The sequence below is a fragment of the Echeneis naucrates genome, chromosome 7 (genome assembly GCF_900963305.1).
Source record: "Echeneis naucrates chromosome 7, fEcheNa1.1, whole genome shotgun sequence".
NCBI classification, from domain to species: Eukaryota; Metazoa; Chordata; class Actinopteri; order Carangiformes; family Echeneidae; genus Echeneis; species Echeneis naucrates.
Genome location: NC_042517.1, coordinates 2,251,804 through 2,272,546, shown reverse-complemented (window position 1 = coordinate 2,272,546; position 20,743 = coordinate 2,251,804). Strand labels below are relative to the sequence as shown.

Here is a 20,743-nt window from a genome sequence, read left to right as displayed (position 1 = left end):
TGTGCATAGGCTGAGATATCTGACTCTTAGTATGCATTAGGCTTCAAAATGCTGGATCCTACATTTCCCACAATGCAACGCTACCCTTTCATTCCAGCAGTCTCCTCCTCAGGTCTTGCCTCTTTAAGAATTAAATACCAAAGAAGACAGCAGGTCAGGAAACAACACTGACGCTCTGAAGTTGTTTTAAAAAATGAGATTATCCTTAACTTTATATCCAAACTTTAACTCCTTTAACTTCTGTCCTTTCATTTTGACCTACCACACGAGTGCACACATGCAGTTGTGTTCACCGAATGAATGTCATGGAAACAGAAAAACCAGCCTCATCCCCGAACGGAGGCTGAGAGCAGTAAAAAAAAAAAAAGAGTTAGAAGAGACAGAACAAATTAATGAGCTTGGTGTGAGTCGTCCAGATAAACACGGTCCAACATCAAACCAGCACACTTGCATGCCAAAACTATTTTAATCTCGACTGTAAGACACAACTTAAAAACAACGTTTTCTCTCAGGGCCATTCTATAATCTGTCAGCACCATGTTAACCTCTCTGACCTGATCAAAGCGTGAAGTGGAAGAGTTCATCTGATCATCTAACAATAATCTGTTCATTCATGAAGTATGGAGGTTGGTTTTCCCTTTTGATCTACTTTACATTTCTATATGACGACATTTCAGAGAAATGGTTGAGGAAGTACTTGCTTTATTTAGTTGAATGAAAGCAACAATAAAACAATTTGAAAAGCTCTGCTTTTAAGAGCCGAAAGGTCAAAAGTGGAGAAACGTCCCTGTCTTCGATATAATAATTATTATTCGTTTAGAGTGTTTTCCCTGCTGTTTGTGCAGCAGCTGGAGTCACTGATGGAGCCTTTCTAGAAAATCTGAGATGATTTAGTTAAATGATTCACTTTAAAGAAGACAGAGTTCAACAAATGTGTTTTTGTTTTGGTGATTTTAATATCGTTTAATATTTAAAGTGGGAGTAACATTTACTTTATTTACGTCTGAAATCTTTTGGTGTTGAAATATGAAGCCTCACAAATTCTAAAATCTTAAGTAAAGTACTTGAGTTTTTTTGGTTGTCTGACAGCTAAATTTCTACAATTACTATTATTTTACAGTTAAAAGACTTTACAAATCAAGTGGTCACTTTATAAAATCATACACATTTGCAGAATAAGCAGTAATGTGAATATATGGTGACATTAATAATAAAATGTTACACAAGCTGCATAATTTGTAATTAGATAATAATTAGAAAGGGAAAGTGCACAGTGATCGTACTATTTATTTAAATCACATCTTTTTTTATGACTTTTGAATTTTTACTGTAGTTTTTGTTTTGTTGCGACTCCGAGTGCTTCTGATGTCTGGGACTCATGAGCCCAGTTTGAGAAATACACATCATGTCAGCTGCAATTATGTTGTGAAAACAGCCACAACTTCCCCAGAGCCTACAGCAAACCACCACCACCACCACCTGCCAACAACAGCACAGACGAGACACAACCAGCACTTCATCACTTTGAGTTTTACTTTACTGTCTACACCACTGCTGATAAATATCCTGCAACACAATACAGCTTATAGTCACAGACATGCTTCAAATAAAAACATAAAAGACTGGACAAAATGATTCAAGTTAGCTTCAGGCTACCACATGAAAATAGACCCGGCGTTATTACACACATCTGTACATGGCCTGGTGTAAAAATTTGGCAAACCAGATATCAGTGGCGTGCGGACTGAGTGCCCCCTGCTCCGCTACGTGACTCCTGTGATCAGTAACGGCCCCTCGTTAAGACTGCGTGATAAAACACAGGCAAGCAGGTCAAGCAAGATTGACACAAAAGAAACATAAGGCAGATTATCTGAACTTAGAAAAATAATCTTTTTAAAGCGACAGAAAACTGAAGCATCAGTTGAACAAATATCCTTAAATACTTTGTGCCAATTGAACGCCAAACAAAAACTTTTACTGGAAAATCCATGACATGATCATTCTCTCTGCCCCAGCAGCCGTCTATTCCCTCTCCACTAACAACAAAACAAACCCTGATGAGAATTAAAAACAAATATTGCTTTTGTACACAAACGTCCAGCACGCCTTGTGAGAAATATTCTGACTGACGACAGTTTAAGGCGTTCTGTAGCACAAAAACTGTCTCCATGTTTGGCTTTCTCTACTCAGCTGAGCGGTGACGTAACCATGCAGACAGAGCACTAATGGCCGGTCTATAAGTGCCTGTTTGCGGATGCTTAACACACTGAAGTGATGCAAGTCCGATAAGCTGTTTTCAGAATTCTTCGGTGGAAAAATATAATGGGAAAGTTCATGTTTGCCCCCATTTCCGTCCTGAAACAGCACTCACACCAATGCTCTACATTAAAACATCCTTTTTTTCTGGTCGTAGGACTGTTAACAGCTCCCTCTCTAATGTGACCCATATTGCAAAAAATGTACTTTAGCTCTGGCTCAAGCTAATATGAAGCTTCTGCAGTCTCAAAAATGCGTGTGTGGAACCAAATTCCCTCTTTGTGTTTGTTTCCACGAAGAGCTGGTGAGCAGCTAAGAGCGGGAACAGAGACAGTGACCTTTGTGGAAGCCCACTTCGGTAGGCTAACTGGGACGGCTGAGGCCTCTTATTAGCTTTAGCTCAACGCTGAATGAGATTTTGTCCCCCCCCATCTCTTTCATTGGAAGCGCATTACAAAGGCAGAATGGACAGGAGGGGTGTTTACATCAAGCCAACACTTTCAGCGTTAAAATTGGAACGGAAATTGCACAAATAAATTTAAAGAGGCCACCAACAATGTCTAAACACGCGTGGGCTCATGTCTGAAGCCTCTTCGCCTGAGTCAGCAGCTGCCTTGGAACCATGTTTGGATGCTGGGCTACGTGTAAATTAGAGAAGACAGACCTGCCTAACGTAGTGCTGCTTTGTTAGTAAAATAAGTCACATATAATATTGGCAACTTGCCCTGTAAAAGTCTACACATGTGTTTCAGCTGAAACAGAGAAGGTCCTCTCAGTGACGGGAGTCTACGCGGTTACACTCTGCATCAGTAACAGTAGTAGAGCTGAGAGCGCAGCCCCCTGAAGCTGTCGTCGTCCTGCCCGCTGCCCTGCTCGCCTTCGAACAGCATGGAGTCTGGGAGCACCACACCCTCTAGTGGATCCGGCTGGCAGAACTCCACTATGAACTCCTCCTCACAGTCCAGCAGCAGTCTGGACCACGCGCACATGTCCAGCTGGCCCGCCGTGCCACCGTACTCCTCCGGCAGGACCAACCGGGGGATGTTGCGGTGCAGGGAGCGCAGGTCCGAGCCGTGCAGGATGTACTGTTCGAGGAGACAGCGAAGAAAGTGACCTCATTAGCTCGCTGATTTCATTCATAATCAATATTCATTGTTACGTCGCTGATAGTTATGAATTAGCACGCAGCTCTGCTGAGCTTTACAGCTTCTTTCAGCCCCCAGCTCTCCTCTCAGTTCACTCAATAAACAGAAAGGCTGCTGCTTCAGAGCCACACATTCCGCTGAGGAAGAGGAGGTGGAGCTATGTGAGAGGTCAGTGGCAGCCTTATCTGACTCACAGCTCTGAATAGATGCAAATGGTGCTCAAGATACTAAAACGTTTGCCACATCACCTTAAAAGGTGCCTACACCACCAAACAGAATCAGTTATTCAGCCCTCTTTTTTTTTTTTTTTTTTAATATGGGGTTGTGTTGGTTCTATTGGTCTGAGTTTATTCCAGTGAAAAGAAAACGCTTGGCCTTTCATTTTGCCAGATGAAAACAGACTATTATTTTCGAGAGCAGGCTGTGGATAAAAGAGAGCGCACAATTCAAAATAGGCCTTTGTTTCAAGCAAAAGCGTAAGAGACGTTTCAAAGACAATAGTTACCCTCTCTGCCATCTTCTCCTTCAGAAACGGCTTAATTATAGCGAAGATGCCTTTGAAAATCCGAGGCTCGTTAATGATGTTAACGGCCTTGATTCTGATTGGAAACCCATCCTGCGAGTTAGAAGAAAGAAAGAGAGAGAGAGAGAGACTGCTTTCAGAGCCGCTGCAGATGGTCTTTGTCAAAAGCTTCATGCACGCTTTGTGCGCTTCTGTAAATATTACGCAGTCTGCAGTCACGACAGAGCTGTTGTCGTAAACGTGTCATATATACTGCTGTGTCATTACAATTTAACAACACTTTGGCTAAATGCTACCTTATCATGTCTATTCAAAAGATGGAATGAAATACATCAACTCAAACAGATGATTAGCTCTTTGTGCTCTTCATCATAAGATGACAGAGTTCTTACCTGCAGGATGCTCACCACTTTTTTGGCGAGGAACGGGCCTGGATTGGAGGCTTGCGACATGCCCACTCCTGTGTAATCAGCTAAGATGACGATACCATTGACCTGTGTCTCTTCCGGCTGGATGAGCTTCTCCAGAGTCAGATAAATGGCTCTCACATTGTCAACAAATGGATAGTCATTTGATTTCCATTTCCCTGTAAAAGGAGACCGAGCTGAGTAACTACACAATATGAGTAAACCACATACTGGAACATTTGCCAGCAGCTGGAAATCAGTCATACAGAGATTTCAAGAAAATGAACTCTACTTCTTAAAAACAGTGATTAAAGAACAGTTATGGCGTTGCTAAGCTGCTGAATTCCCAGTGAGGTCGAAGCAGATGCCAACCTGGCCGGAGACAGAGGATGTATCTTCCGTTGGGGTCTGGCTGAGGCAGCACTGTGAGAAAGCCCAGATCCAGGACGTGCTTCACTGTGGATGGCTTCAGGTCCTGGAAGACCTCAGGCCAGGCTTTACGGCCCGCGTGATAATTGAGCAGCAGCTGCAGGGCACGGTCGTAGTCAAACTTCCTGGCCCGCAGGAAGCGCAGGAGGAAGGCGTCGTCCAGCCTCGTCCTGAGATTGGGATGTTCCTGCAGGGTGGAGATCCAGTAAATATGATAAAAAGCAGATCAACATAAGATGTCCTGTAACAATACTAAATACTGTACAAAATAAAGGAAATAATATCAGCATAAAAGAAATTTACTGATGAATGAGACGAATTGATCTATATTGAGCCAAAAGCTTTAAAAAGAGAGGGCTGGAGTTATTCTATACTTGTTCTGCCAACAAATCCTGTCATAAGTTCAAAACCAACAATGAAGTGCCCGCACCAACATGTTTAATTTCTTTATCCAGCCTGATTATCTTCCGTCTCCAGCCCCAGCAGGTCTGACCGGATCTGGTGACTGCAGTGTGTCAGTGTCCAGGAATTCATGATAATGCATCAGGTTTTAGTATTGTATGTTTTCAGTTCATATTACAAGAAAAGGGAAATAATCAAGTAAAGAGCAATGTAGAAACAGTGACAATGACTTGAAAGGATACGAAATCTACGAAAAGTACGAAATCCACCCATTTTTTAGATGTAACTGGCAATATACAAAACACTGGCAAAAAAGCCAAAACACAAACCTTCAGTATCATGTCCCTCAGCGCTTGGACATCCCGGAGACGCCACTCTGGTTTCTCCTGGAGCTCCTCCCGGGCCTTGGCCACCAGTTCGGGGGTCAGGGTACAGGAATAGATGGGTGGAGGCTGTCCAGGGAACCAGCTGTGCCCCACAGCTGCTGATGGGTCCACTGGAGGAGACCTGAGAGCGATGGACTCATGCTGATCGGCCATGGACTGACTGGGGGAAGTTGTTTGGATGGACAGCACACAAGAGCCACCGAAAAGACCGTGAATCAGTAAATAAGGCTAAGTTAGAAGCAGAGAGTGCCGGCAGAGAGCCTTTTCTGTCAGGCGTTGCAATCACAGTGCTGAAATACTCTGTTGCAGAGTTTATACATTTAATATAAGTGAAGTGACTAATTTACATCAAAATATGCTCGCAGCCCAAAGAGAAGAAGTACTTATTACAAAGTGCTGCACATTCCAGGATAATCTACAGAACTGTGTGAACACTTTGGATACTTCAGATCTTTCAAAAATAACTAAACCAAAAATATATCTCCTCAATGGTTATGTTAGATCTTCTGCATAATTGAGCACCGAGTGTCAACAGGAAATATTATATTTTAGATTTCCAAACATTTTTCTCCAAGTGGTAAAATATTCCAGTGAGGAATCAGTCTGCAGCAGAAAATATTTGTGATAAACTCTCTGATCAGAAACTGTCGGAGCGATCAGAGCTAAGAGTGGGACTACATTCTGTCGAGTGCTTTAATTCAAAATAACACATTACACATATTAATAACACCCTGAAAGCCACTGCTGCCGTCACATACACGCAGTGGCACAGAGACAGCAATATTTGCCTGTAAAATTATGACAAGAGGAGTGAAGGCTGGATGACTAACCAAGCAAATGCATTTACTCTATTTCTGTCAAGATGATTTGATTAGACGAATGATGAAGGAGGATGTAACTCTGGCTGATCCTCCATCCTGTAGGTCTGACAGGTGTGGCAATGATGTCGCCTTTTCACGTGTTAATGAATTACTGAAACACCAGATGTTGAAAATATTTAGAACATTATTAGGGTAATGGTTGAAACTGCCCAAAAAGTGAATAATCCAGCTTTGGTAGAGAGGAACCGAGACACAGGAAGGTAATACATTTCTTCATACCCTTTTAATACTAAGTTTCTCCATCATAAAAATGGAGAAGGGGAAAGCTGCAAAAGCATAACAGGGTGAAGAAGCCCAGTTTTCTCAGTCAGGACAATTCAAGCTGAGCCTCAGAGTCGCTGCGACACAAACCCAAGTGCAGAAAAAACACTCAATACCAACCCGGAATGGGAACCTTTCTAGGGCAGACGTAGACGGCTTCTGTGTGCGTCCATTGGCGGCGGATAGAAAAATCTCTTTTCACAGAAAAAGCTCGGCGTCAGAAAATCACAACCAGCCTGTCCGGAAGAAAAAGACAACTTCTTCTTCCGGGGTTTGGAGGGAAAGGCGCGCTCTCATTGGTTCGTTTGCAACACGTGGTGCGCTGTGACGCACGATGACGTGCAAGTTGTGCGTGCCTTGTTTAGATGGCCGTGATGCCTTCACTGTTCCTCGGAAAGGAGTCAACGCTAAATGCAAGCGTAGCTAAAATCCAAAATAAACATCGACACAAGTTGTTTGTAATCTTTGTTTTGTGATTTTATCCCTCGAATAGCTTTTTTTGGTGCTTTAATACAATGTATTCAAAAAATCCATTATTTGGACACAGCTAGCACATACTCCCACACATAATAGATATGTGTTATGTTTTTTCTGAGGGAGCACCTGAATCTCACTTTCTTCAAAATCAGCACAGAGTCTAAAAATCTTCAACCTTCTCATTTCTGATGTCCTGCTCCAGGCCTATATTTACCACAGCACATCATGGCATTCAAACAAAAATAGAGCCAGCCATTTTTAGCCAAGAAGTATTCACATCATGTAATTCAATTTACTAGTAGATCTGCAACCAAAATTAAAAGTCCTAAACTCAAAAATCTTATTCAGGTAAATGTAAAGCAGCAAGAAGTTCCCGAATGACATCTCTTTACTTGTACTATGTTGTAAAAATACATCCTCTGTGACATGGAAACGTATAGACACTGGTGTTTGATAAGACAGAACTACTATTTACATAAAAATATAACAAAATACTGTGGAAAAAATCTATCAATCAATTAACAGGGAACTGTATTTGCAAAGTATAAGGAAATGATGAATAAATGCTCTGGTACTCTCTCTCACTGGCTGTGAAACTTGGGGGAATGTTTACAAATGATTTAGATATCTCCTGCAGAAACTGTATTAATTGTTTTGTATTTTTTAGGAAATACAAAGAGCTGGTGTGGTTTATTTTTTATCTTCTTGTTATTCCTGAACAGATTGGATGTATCAGTTACACTTGGACCAGCAGATGGCAGAGTTTGGCTGCATCTTATTCAACTTGAGGCTGCAGCTCGTTCACATCCTGTTGTATCAAGATGTGCCAGGTATGTTTGCTTCTGACGGTGTTAAAGAAAAAAAAAAAGTTATAAAGCTAATAAATAAACCTTTTTGTTTAAGCGTTTGGTCATTTGGTCACAGAAGATAAAGCATTTGAATCTCTTTGAGCTCTCATTGAATCTAAGTTTGTATTAAATGTAAATATATATCTTTTATTTTTTCAAACAGAAGGTGGACAAAAAACATTTCAGGTATCGCTCTCTCTGTCTTGGTGTCCGTGTCTTGAATCAGTGCTGCAGTATCTATAATGATTTTATGGCAGTTTATCATTCTGAAGAAACATGTTGCAATAGGCTATCAGTGAACAAGCAGCACTGCCACGTTGGACCCCCCCACCCCCCTTCCCTCCAACATGTCTGCTGTCTTTTTTAGAAGTACACCATTAGTTATTTGAGAATGTGTATTGCCATTAAATCCCCAGTAAATGTATCTCTTAATCCCAGATAATAGAAAATATAATCTGGAGAAAATGTAAAAATAGATCTTGAGTTTTATTCATTCATGTTCACATTGTAAGGCGAAACATTGCCTGTTTTTGAAAGGCAGTACAGGTTACAAGGCACAATCTACTCCATCAGCTGAACCATCCAAAGTACTAAACAAAAAATATAATATATATTTTTAAAAACCAATACAACATATTGTTGGGAAACTTCCTCAGTGTGTCTGCTTGTGACTTTTACAAAGTGGCACCACAGAGCTCAACCAAGATTTCTTGGTGTAAAATTTTAACATGTTCTATTTTTATCACTGTGAATGATGCATTTTCCAGCACATAAAACAGTTTTAGTCCTGTCATAAAATATTACAGAGACGGCAAACAGCCCAACCCATTCAAGGCAAATTCCTTTAGCTTTGATAATATGAGACTTTCTGAGTTCGTGGCTGAAACAATTTTATCACAAATGAACATAAAATAAAATACTGTGCAACACTGAAGATATGACGATGTAAGGCCTGTTGTAACATTCATGAAGTCCTGACATGATCACATCACCATGTCTAACAAAAGCCTTACTGCACACACTAAAGGAAGTGATGTTACCCGGTAATAAACTATATATACACAATAATGTACGTCGATCTTGCAGAACAAACGTTTCAACTCATTCTAGTTTTGTTTGGCTTTCACTGAGAGCTGGAGCTCAGCTGCAGCTGCATGTGTGAACAAACACACCCCCGAAGACTGGAGATCTCTGGGGGGACATGCATGCAATTATATTCCATTTTTTTAGCTACTTTATCGTTTCAGTCAAGTTTACAGCTTTAATGCTGATGGTGTATAAATGTACATACAAAAACCCTGGTTTAATGCAATAAAAAAAAAAAAAAACTGAAAGAATAAGGATTCAGAGGGTTGTTAGATGGCCTCTTGCTTGGTAATCGTAGGCTGAGGGATGGAGGCCGGCTGTTTGGGCACGGTGGCTATGACCCCCTGGGCCATTTTGTAGTGTTCTGAGCTGGAGGCCGTGGGCGGAGATGGGATCGGGGTTTCAGGAGTGGCTGAAAAGTGGAACACAAAGAAACAGGAGTGAGTCAGAGGGAGAAACTGCGGCATGAGCAGGAGCGTATTTACCACCGTGTGGTATAACATGGCCTGGGAGGCGGGGGGCACAACTGTTTTTTAAAATAAGGAATAAGCACTTTTGTGAAATTTCTCAGAGAATTAAACATGTTAAGAAAGAATAACAGAAGTTTTCTTTGACAAAATAAGCCAGATTAGTTTCCATGAAGAATTTAGAGGATTATTCTGCCAAGCCTGTTTTCCCTTCCAGCTACCAGAGTGCACACAAGCTATGTGAGAGAAATTCAGTTTCATTGGCTCTAATTGACCAACGCAGCCTTCGTTCCACACATTTAAGGATCCTTTGTTCTTGGATGTGTTACACTTACAGATTTGACCGTTATGGATCGGTGTTGGCATGGTGCTGGCAACTATAACATTGCTGCTGAGGTGCTCTTGAACCAGGTGAGGGTGCAGAGAGTGAGGCGCATGTGGAGCTTCACTGGCAGAGCCTGAGAGGAGAAACACACAAACACACAATCAGTGAACAATCCTGACCCGTGTCTATTCTGTTACATCCGAGACAGATAGATTCTGCTTTTCAGTTCAGGAGCTCACCTCCGAGAAGCATTTCCTGAAGCAGGTTGTCGATCTTGGCCATGCCGAAGAGCTTGACAAACTGGATCTGTTCGATCATCTGCCAGGTGATGCTCTGTAGCGTCGGCAGAAGGAGGAGCAGCTCCCCGAAGCGACCCCGAGAGTCGTACTGCCGGTCGTTGATGTAGTCCTCCAGGCTGACCTGGACCTGGTATCGCATCCGCTTGATCTTTACGGGGTCACTCAGGCCTTTTGCGTCTGTGAGCAAACAAAAGCGGGGTAGTTTCAGAAAAAAGGCCCGTCAGTGAGGGCTGATGGTGTGCAGTGAGTATGTCACAGCTGTTGAACAACCAAAAAGGAGCAGTACCTGGGTCAAAGAAAACTATGGCTTTCAAGCAGGCATATTCATTGTCGTCTATCTGCAGCTCCTGGAAGGGGAGCACCAGTTCATCCAGGATCCTCACTGCTACCCTGCCCACCTCCAGCTCAGGGCAGTTTCTGGGAATAATGTGGTCATTTCCTGCAGGAGAAATCGACAGCACCAGATTAGCATTTCTTCCCAAATGAGACGATATATCGAGAAGTCTCCGAACGCTCGTTGATGTTTTACCTAACAACAGGATGTCTTTGTACAGCATGGACCGCTTTGCAGCACCGAGCAGGAGATGCTCTCCAGCGTGAGCTCGCAGCAACGCCACCTGAAACAAAATGGATCCTTTTATTAATCAACTGCACGATAGTCATAAAAAAAAACTTCATTCTGGAGTCAGCTTTAAAGAGGGAGAGGGCATGAGAAAAAACCTGGTGGAAGACACTCATACAGCATCAGCAAATGAGTTACCAGGTCCAGTGATCACACTGTTAATGATTCAGCATTTTTTTCCAAGGAGGGATATAACTTTAAAAAAAACAAGCTCATCATATTCTAACTCAGGATTAAAATACATCAACCACTCTGGTTGAAGAGTTAAAGGTCTGACTGATTAAATACTCTTGTGGTCCTTACTTATCTTTTTTTTTTAAGAGTATTTAAGAGTCAATACTTGTGTGCCGCTGGTGTCCACACTATGGTTTTCATTGGGCTGGTTGATGAGTGACTAGAGTGTCTATACAGCTATGTACACTGCGTCTGTGGATGAGTCTTACCTGGTCATCCAGGGGCAGGTCACAGAAGGCTGGGATGTACTTGGCCCACTCCACCAACACCAGCAGCTGCTGTTTCATGGACTCACACACATCCGTGATGGCGGCGATCTTCTTGGTCCTGATGTCGCCGTTCAGTATGGGAGCCGGGGAGGTGATCTACAGGACGCAGAGCAAAGCAGAAGTGTGATGCCACGTGATGCAGGAGATCTGTAATAGCCAGAGTGTGAGCCCTGGGAAATGATTGAGCACCTGTCTTGACAGCACGTCTGCCTGGATGAGTGCGTTGATGGATGGTAAACTGCTGTCTTCGTAGCTGGATCTCCTGGTGCTGATTCTGTCTCTTTCATTCTGCACGGCTGAACACAAACACACATTTGCAAAAGGAAAATGTGCAAAAAAAAAAAAAAAAAAAAAGAAAGAAACAGCTTTTCTGCACAAAAACGTGGACACTTAGTCATTTGAAAGAGAAATACGTTTCCAGGGTTGTCATGTTTATCAGTATATGGCTATTATAGCTTGGAAATGTTTGCTCAGCATAAGCCGGCCAGAGACTTGAGCGCTCTGCAGAGTGAACATTAACAAAGTATTACTCTCCGAGGTGTTGCAACACCACCAGACGAATCGAGTGGATTCAGCGGAGACAGCTCAGCCCTGGGCTGTGATTTGCTGTATAAATGGGAAACTCTGCTGTGTTCATTTACTGGAGACATGTTGCCAGAAAGAACAACAACAACAACAACAATCAGTATTGAGATTCTGCCGTTTGCCGTGAGGAGATAAAAAGTCTTCTACCTTCTTTCTTCATGCCAGCTCTGAAGCATTTCTTCAGTCTGCAGTATCTGCATTGATTCCTTTTGTCTTTGTCCACAATGCACTGTCTGTTGAACCTGGAAGGGGGATGGAATAATTCATTTGTGCGCTCATAGATTCAACAAATAAACTTGAACAATCACTGCAGCTCCGGTGACTGGCCGACTGAATGATAGGTTGCAGAAGAGAAAATGAATCTTGAAAATCAATGAACTCTGAGCTGAGCATTTTGTGAAGGGTGAAGATTCAATGATTTTCTTTGTCACGTTTGATTGTAAGCTGCATTTCTCTAGATGTTTGGACTCTTGTTTTTTTGACAAAACAAGAAATTAGAAGCACTGTGAGGAATCCTAGCTGATAATTTACTGAAATTGTGAAATTTCTGAAATATGAATTCAGAGATTTACCAATAAAATCTTTGGTACATGAATCGATAACCAAAAATCTGTTGCAGTCTGAGATGCAACTATGTTCTTGCTGCCAAGAATTTCCTAAAATGTATTAAATGTGCAAGTCTTTGCTTCACTGACAAAAAAAAAAAAAAGAGGGACAGATGTGTCCTCACCTGCACGAGTACATGTGATTTTTGCGGACGCTGCGTCTGAAGAAGCCCTTGCAGCCGTCACAGCTGGAGGCCCCGTAGTGCTTGCCGGTGGCTCTATCTCCACATATGGCACACAGGCTGCCTGCCGCCAGGTGGCCAGTGGCGTTCATGTTGGCACTTTCTGCAGGTGAGGAGTCTAAAACAAAGCAAGATAGAGAGAAACCCCATTTTAAACCAAAAAGCTTAATTAACTGATATTACACAAGCATCAAGAAAAAATGTTTGATCATCAGCTCTGAGGCCGTTAAATTGAAGTTTCTACTTGAAAGAGCTGGTTAAATTTAAGAAGGCGTGAACGGCCGGAGTGAACACAGCTGATCAAAACCAACCGTCATGAGAACCGGCCTGAGTAGCTCAGACAGGGTCAACAGAGCACAATTGATGTGGGTTTGATTACCTCTGAGGAGGCAATCACTGGAGACACTGTTCTTTCTAGCCACCCTCAGAGTCATCAGACTGGGTCAATCAATCACACAAGCATGTCATGACACACGATATAGATGGAACATGGCGCCTTTACAGTAGAGCAGAAATGTGTAAAAAAAAAAAAAATAAAAAAAGCCAAGAAAGGCTTCATTTCCTTGTTTTACTGGGAATTTTAGAAGGTGGATCGCAGCCAGGCGTCATGGGAGACTGCACATATAAGTAATTTGGTGTCAGTGTAGGCTCATCTAAAAAAAATAAAATTAAACTTTTCTGTGGGAACAGACAGTTTGAAACAGGAGAGCAGAGATCATGATACTCTGCCGCACTTCTGCCTCATCACAGAACAAATCTGTGCTCAGTCTGACCCACGAGCTCCAACAGGTTCATGTTGCTTTGACCAAATGACCAGAGTGCATTGAGAGACCAGAGCTGAGTCTCGTAAATCAAAATCTCTTAATGTTTTACCATCACACCCAGAGGTGATAAAACCAGACCCGGGTCAGCGGGAGCAGGAGATGGACAGATGACCCCTGTTTTCGCACCCCCCCAGTGCCACAGCTGCCTCTGCGCTCCCTCGACCAAAGTTTTAAATCAGTAAAAGTCTCAAAGTTCAGCACCAGAGCTGCATATATGTGACTCACCTGTGCCCAAGGGGAGCACTTGCATGTTTTCGAACTCCAGCGTGGTGTAGGCTGGGTCCAGAGCCTCGCTGTAGTCTGCCATGTCCATGTCTGCCAGCGCTTTGGACAAACAAATTCTCAACTACCTGACAGTGGGGCAGAAAGACTTGTCCAAGAAGCTAATGTGCCCCCCTCCTCCTCCTCCTCCTCCTCCTCCTCCTCCTCCTTCTTCTCTGACCCCCCCCACGACTATCCCCCACCACCTTCCTCACTCTTTTCCAGCCTATAGCTCCACCCAGCAACAAGGTGGCTCCCCGGCCCGGCTCAGTGTGATGGGGACCTGCTGGTGTCGGACAGGAGGCCGGTGATGACAGCAGAGCTCGCCCTCCTTCCCCTCCCTCCCTAACCAGAGGAGAGGTGGAGTGTCTCTCTGGTTGATGGTTAACCAGCTCCCCTTCAATGGTGGATCACAGGGTTGGTTTTTTTTTTTGTTTTTTTTTTTTTTAGGACGAGATAGCACAGCTTTGATATCTTCTTGGTTCTCAGTCAGTAATGGATAAACAATTGAAGACCAGATCAGGTCAGTCCTTTGACCAATCAGTCTTTCACCACCTCAGACCGGTTCTCTTTACAGTCAACACTTTCTGTTACACGCTGAAATCACATGCACACAGATGACTATGATATGCATTGTTGTTACTGCTGTTCTTTTATTCATCTATTGTCCAATTCCATCAAACCTGAAAGTGAAATTCTGTACTTTCTACTTTTTATCTGGCACTCACAGATTGATTATGACACAAAGGGCCCCCCGGGGCCGGTCCCCAGTGCACCTACAGCGAAGCACAACCCTCAGACTGATACAAAACAACAACAAACACTGATAATGACTTTTTGAAGCCGAACCAGAACTACTCAGTTTGCACTGCAGATAAAAAGAGGCTGTTTAAAGAAGCTGCTGGTGGTCGAAGATTTAAAGACTGATTAAAAACCACAAACACAAAATCAAGACGTTCCATTGCAAATTATGATCGCCCTCGTAAAGACAATCAGTTGGTCACATAATGGATAATTATTATAAGTGGCTTTTATCTATAAAACATATATTTGATATCCTTCAGTGTTACAGCTCTTTATATTCTACTACAGGTTCTTAATTCTTCCTCAAATGCAGAAGACACAGCGGTCACATCATATCGTTACATTCATACACAGCGGCGCCTAATCTCAGCTAATTCTGGCATAATTAACGGCAGAAAATAACTGATGCCTTCATGTAAAAGAACTCATCGTCTGTGAAAACAAAAGCTCCACACTTTGTTGTTGGAAATGCATCTGCTTCCAAAGAGACACAGTCCGATCTGTGTAACAAAGTCGTCATCACCTCTAAATCGAGCTGATCAAAAACCAACCAAAAGCTTAAAACTGGAACACGATGGAGAATTGACTGAGGAGATGGATCTGCTGAACTGAACAGAGATGTCAGATCTGTGTCAGTACTTCTAAATCTTTGTGGCCACGTTAACTGTCCCTTTGTGGGTTTTACTGTGGAGGATTCATTCATTTCTTTTACTGAAAGCAAAAAACACCACAGAATGAGTCAAAGTCCCACATTTAATGTCATTTAAATGAAAATACAAAAATGTAACAGTGTGAAATGCATTATTCATTATTGCATGGTTCATTATTAATAATTATTTTCATTCTTTTAACTTCATTTGTTCATATATTCATACATTTTGTTGGGTTGTTCAATTTATAACTTTAATTAATTTTAATTTATAGGATGATAGAATACATGTTTTGTTTGCCTTGAGTTAGATTATAGTTCAAAGTGTCCACATTTAAATTAAACAGGACAATAATAACGACCACCATATTCTAAATATTTGCTTAGTTTTAAATCCAAATACATCGTTGTTTGTACTGTACATTCATATTTTTTTAACTTTTAAAGTTATAGCGAAACTGGAGACAAATTTCCACAAAAAAGTTTCTGTGCTTGTCTTCGTGTTTGTAATCACGTAGCAGAATCTAATGTGTTACAAGTAAATGTTATTCCCTCTAAAGTTAGGCTGAAGGAACCTCAGTTCATTTCTGTAATGAATTTGAGTCATTTCTGAATGAAAACTTTCACATGTAAAATGAAGCATGTCAGAGTCGAACTGAGAACGAGATGCATACATGGTTTCTTACATCTGAACTCCAACAACACACGTTAGACTTAACACCCTTCTCCTCAATACAAATAATTAAAAAATTTAATTCCCTGCTTGCGCAAATTGGACAATTCTTTACATGTCACACAGCAAACAGTAGTCCTGTATTTGAAGAGAAAGTGCCAGTACATAACAACAGGTCAACGATCCTGAGTTCAACCCGGCCTCAGGAGCAGTAAAAAAAAAAAAGGCTTCATCTAGGTGAACTTGTTAACCATACACTTAAATTATACTGGGACTCTCATAAAACTATTTTCTTCCAGCAGACAAACACTATAACATTTGTAGAGGCTCCTGTGCGAGATCCCCAGATGATCTACTCACTGATTGAATGTCCACACCAAACAGAAAGAGAGAATGTGATCAGCCTGTGACGACTGAAACTTAACTTAATGAATGATCACAGATTTGGGTTTATTGATCTTTGGAAGGCCGTTAACAATGTGATTAACTCAATTTAAAACTGCGCCCGTGATCAAAAACAAAACAAAAAAACAAAACTTGCTAGCAGCCAGCGTGCATCGAACGCGGCTCGGTCGGAGTGTGCTGCTTCGGTGTACAGAGGTCACCCATTACAACATTTCTCCTTGTTCGATCCGCGCTGCTCTTCTGCAATGCCCATATTTGTTCAAGAAGTGTGCTGATTATTTCAAAGCAGTGAGTGAGTGATCGGGGATGGGAATGGGGGGCGGGGGGGAGGGGGGGGTGAGTCACTCACTGCAAATCTTATCTTCCCCGTCATTAAAGTTCTTTTATTGCTGCTCCCATCTTAAATTTCTGCAAGCTCCTCAAGGAACAGCCATATACACATCTATAAAGCATAATCTGCGTTCTTAATCACGAACTGCTCTGATGTGTTAGATACGGCTCCGAATCAACCCCTAACTTATCAGCGTTTTGAGGTGGGGGGTTCGTGTTAACATGCTGTACCTAGCCTACATTCCCACAGTGCTCGGGCTGGATGGACACGTGCAAACAGGCCATAAAACACAGGATGATGTTACAGCTTCACATGTTCGTTGACAGTTTTGAATTCGATGGCAGTGACAGATAAGTAAAAATCAGGAGTGACTCCAGACTGCAGAGTGACGTCTTTTATCGCGAGGTCTCAGCCCAGGAACTGTATGTTTAAAAAAAGAAAATCATTCCTGTCATTGTTCAGTCCTTTGAGTCAGGATCTCTTTTTCAAGAAAAACTCATGTCTAAGATTTTAGTCACAATACAGAATTTTTCTTTTTCTTAAGTTTAGTTGACTCTAACTGCCACTCACATGTCTGTGCAGTAGCTACAGCTGACCTTAGCTTAGCTTAGCTTAGCAGAAGAATTGGAAATAGCCAAGAAAAACAGAGAGAAGTGCTGCAGCTGAATTGTTAAAGGTTAATTCATCCAAGCAGATTTAAATATGATGGCTGAGGAATGTTCGGATCCGTGTACGTTCATGATCTCCAGAGGACTAATTCTCATGACTGCTTTCAGATGTTTTAATGGATTACCATCACTAACTGTGAAATTAACAATTTCACGATAACATTTTATGTCGGTTAAAGCACAAAAATAATAAAAACAAATGGGCCTGAGGTTTACTTGAACCAGGGCTATTTAACTGAACTAAGCTAACATGCTAAGATGGCTAATATAGTAAATAATATGTCGGCTTCAAATACACCAATGACCTATTAGCTCAGTCCCCTTTCAGAGACTATTAGAAAGAACACCAACATATTATCACCTCATAAAGACGACAGCCGTCCAAAGCCCAATTAATTTACACTTCTGTTTGTGTTCACCATATAAATGCTCCTTTATGCTCCAAAGCCAGCCGCTAACTTTGGTGCTTGGCAGAGGATGCAGAGAGAGTTTATCAAAGAATTTTCTGCTGAGAGCAGCTGCCGGGGGAAATAAGGTTGATAAAGGAAGACTATTGCTGCACAATAAAATCAACAATAGAAGAGCCTTCATGGAAATGACAAGTGAAACCATTCAGAGGATTAAACATTGTTAATGTCGGGCTGATAGCTGAGTGCTCAGGTGCTCCGTGAGTGCTCCACGTAAAACGGGTGATAATCATCTGAGCTGGAGTCATTTTCTGTCTCTGCACACTGTCCCATCCAAAAAATAACGAAAAGAAACAAATTGTTCAATGTTTATAAGGTCAAAGGTCGTTGTCAAAACTGAGAGAAAAGAACTTTGTATTAAAATAAACACAAAGAGAAGCAATTTGTGCTAATTTAGCACAAATGCACCTTTTCTATGCTGGATATTTCATGTAAATCTGCATATCACAAATTTTACTTCAACTTGTAAACAAGCAGACTCCTGGCTGCCATCAATCAGGCGGCCAAACTCATGGTGTTTCTTTGTTGTTGTTGTTGTTGTTGTGGTTCAGTTGCAGATCAGTCTCAAATGCATCGTTTGGCTATTTCTTACGACACAATGCAGAAAAATTGAATCACACGTTCACTGTTTTCGTTTGGTGACAAGTTCAAGTTTAACTGGGCTGGTTGATAACGACAGGACCGCCTGACAGTTAGCTGTAAAAACCTCCTAAATACTGTGGGAGGCTGCCATGCAGTAACGTGATGGACCAGCGAGAGCTGTCTTATAATCAGTCACCCAAACTCTTGCCCCGGGGCTAAAAGTCAAAGGATCGCTGAGACCTGATGTAACACTTGTGTGATTATCCCCTTTGAAACTTCAAACTCCAGTTTGTGAACAAAGTCCTATCTATCTTATGAATAGGAATCTCCGACCACTGACCAAACTCCATTTGCAACCGCTGCCTATTTGTACCTTCTCCTCAATGACTACATTTCATTTCCCCAAGTCCAATCTCAAAGGCGAGCGGCGGGGAGGCAACATGGTAAAATCAAAACACAGGAGCCAGCAGCAGCCGCGAGGAGAAGAAAAGCCAATCACGGCGGCCCGGAGGAGCTTAATGAGATGTGGAATATACACTGACTGGGGACCGATTTTGTTTCCTTCCCAGAGAGCCACACTACAGGGGGAGAATGTGAGCGTTTGTGAGGCACATCCAGGAGCGTGCTGATGTTGATAAGAGTGAAACAAAAGGAGACACAATGTGCTGGCCGCAGCAGATTTGAGGCCTTGCAGAAAAAAGCTGCTGCTCTGCTCTCCTGCAATAGATGGAGGAGATAGGTGAGTAGAGTGTCATGGCAAAGACCTTGTCAACAGATAACTATCTGCAAATACACAGCTGATGCAAGCCCCTGTGGCTGAAGGAGGGATATCAAATGTTCTGTGCCACAGGTATAATGCCATTTACTTTATATCCTACATATGATCTAAATTGACGCATTGATTTTTTTTTTTATATATATACATATATATATATATAATTTTTTTTTTTTGGTCAATATTAGATTAGATTAAATTATATAAAGGACATTTTCCTGTTATCGTTTTTAGGCTGGATTAAATCCTTCATTGTGGAAAATGATTTATACGCCTCGGCTAAAACACAAATTCTTCCTTTTTACTGTCAAATAATAGCAGCATGAACCAGAAAAGAAGCTGATTTGTTGCCAGAGGCCTGCAGATGTAGTCAACCAAAGCCAGCTCAGCCTCTGATGTGAGGCCTGATATGTGGAGTTTTTGAGGTTTTTGTGCCAAACTGACCAGATAATCATCAAAGAGGTCTTTTTTTTTTTTTTTATCAAACTATAGTGTGAATTGTTTTCTAGATTTTCTTCAGTCATATGTATTCATTCCCAAGGGGACATTTGTTTGTGTTTTATAAAGATGATTTGAAGGAGTTGGTTTGGAATCTGATCTTTTTCTCTGAGACAGCAGAGATGAGTTGTCATATGATCATCACCCATCGTGGTGTCCGGGTAATGATGAACTAAACTACGAGTGTCTATTAAGTCACAGGGTGATAAAATTTCAGCAGATAAATGCCGAGCTGTGTGCAGCTGGGAAAGGATGATATCATTCAATTAAATTTAGTTTCTCTTCAAAATATTTCAGAGATTGTCTTCACTGCTTCTTAGGGTCAATCAGATTTTTTTTTTTTTTTCAAGGCTAAACTGACTTTTCAACACAGTTGTGTACTGCGGTTTTAGGCTGAAAACCTTTAATCTACAAAAACATGTTTCATCTCATCTCGTCAGCCTCTGTGCACCAAATAAGTAAACAATTGCATCAATAAACACAGAGGCCATTGCAAGATGTAAATCAATCACCGTGTGCGATAAGGAACTGTAATCATTAACTCTGTTTTGCTGAGAATTCATTTTGACTGCTGGTCTGATCACCTCAGTCAGCAGCTCCGCTCTGAGCACGTTTATCCCCCGACGCTCTGCAGGCACGTTTAACCTTCTCATACTGAACATTCAACACGATCAATGCATCAGAGGAAATAATTCTGATTTATTTTATTATTCATTTACTTTTCCCTTTCATCCCTCCACATTGTCTGCCTTCATGTTCATTCACTGCTGAGGTCACACGCTGCTCTCTCCCGGTGTCGCTCTTTTGGGGCTGAAGGATCGTTTTTGATTTGTGTCTACGTCACTTTGACCCGGGCCTGTGCGGAGCGGTGTAAAAAACTAAACCTAAAAAGTGTCGCATTCAAAATTTCAATTGAGTAAAACAGAGCATTAGCTTCAGGAAACATTCCCATCATCACTTTAATGGTAAAAGTGATCTTTGCTTGACATTCTGCTCAGCAGCTCCATCAGTGACAACGCAACACTAATCTACAAGGCAGCTTGTAAAATAATAAAGAAAAAGTACAGTATTTTCCTGTTAGAGAGTAGAAATATAGAGTAACATAAAGTACAATCCC

General features: G+C 41.8%; 2 protein-coding genes across 3 annotated transcripts; both read right to left on the bottom strand.

Moving 5' to 3' along the window:
- Positions 1 to 1,512: 1,512 nt before the first annotated feature.
- Positions 1,513 to 6,943, bottom strand: ttpal (tocopherol (alpha) transfer protein-like). The gene is made up of 6 exons (XM_029506357.1): positions 6,811 to 6,943; positions 5,492 to 5,708; positions 4,704 to 4,947; positions 4,317 to 4,510; positions 3,907 to 4,017; positions 1,513 to 3,341 (listed from the first exon to the last, which is right to left on the bottom strand). The coding sequence occupies exons 2-6, from the start codon at positions 5,699 to 5,701 to the stop codon at positions 3,063 to 3,065; spliced, it is 1,038 nt and encodes a 345-aa protein (XP_029362217.1). The 5' UTR covers positions 5,702 to 5,708; positions 6,811 to 6,943; the 3' UTR covers positions 1,513 to 3,062.
- A 2,427-nt stretch (positions 6,944 to 9,370) lies between these two features.
- hnf4a (hepatocyte nuclear factor 4, alpha) lies at positions 9,371 to 13,847 on the bottom strand. 2 transcript variants are annotated; one of them, XM_029506527.1, is made up of 10 exons: positions 13,739 to 13,847; positions 12,633 to 12,807; positions 12,050 to 12,144; positions 11,507 to 11,613; positions 11,258 to 11,413; positions 10,722 to 10,809; positions 10,479 to 10,631; positions 10,133 to 10,369; positions 9,877 to 10,026; positions 9,371 to 9,516 (listed from the first exon to the last, which is right to left on the bottom strand). In XM_029506527.1, the coding sequence occupies exons 1-10, from the start codon at positions 13,824 to 13,826 to the stop codon at positions 9,371 to 9,373; spliced, it is 1,395 nt and encodes a 464-aa protein (XP_029362387.1). In that variant the 5' UTR covers positions 13,827 to 13,847. The 2 variants fall into 2 exon arrangements, with proteins under 2 accessions (XP_029362387.1, XP_029362388.1); XM_029506528.1 differs by having other exon boundaries at positions 9,371 to 9,513; positions 9,904 to 10,026.
- Positions 13,848 to 20,743: the final 6,896 nt, after the last annotated feature.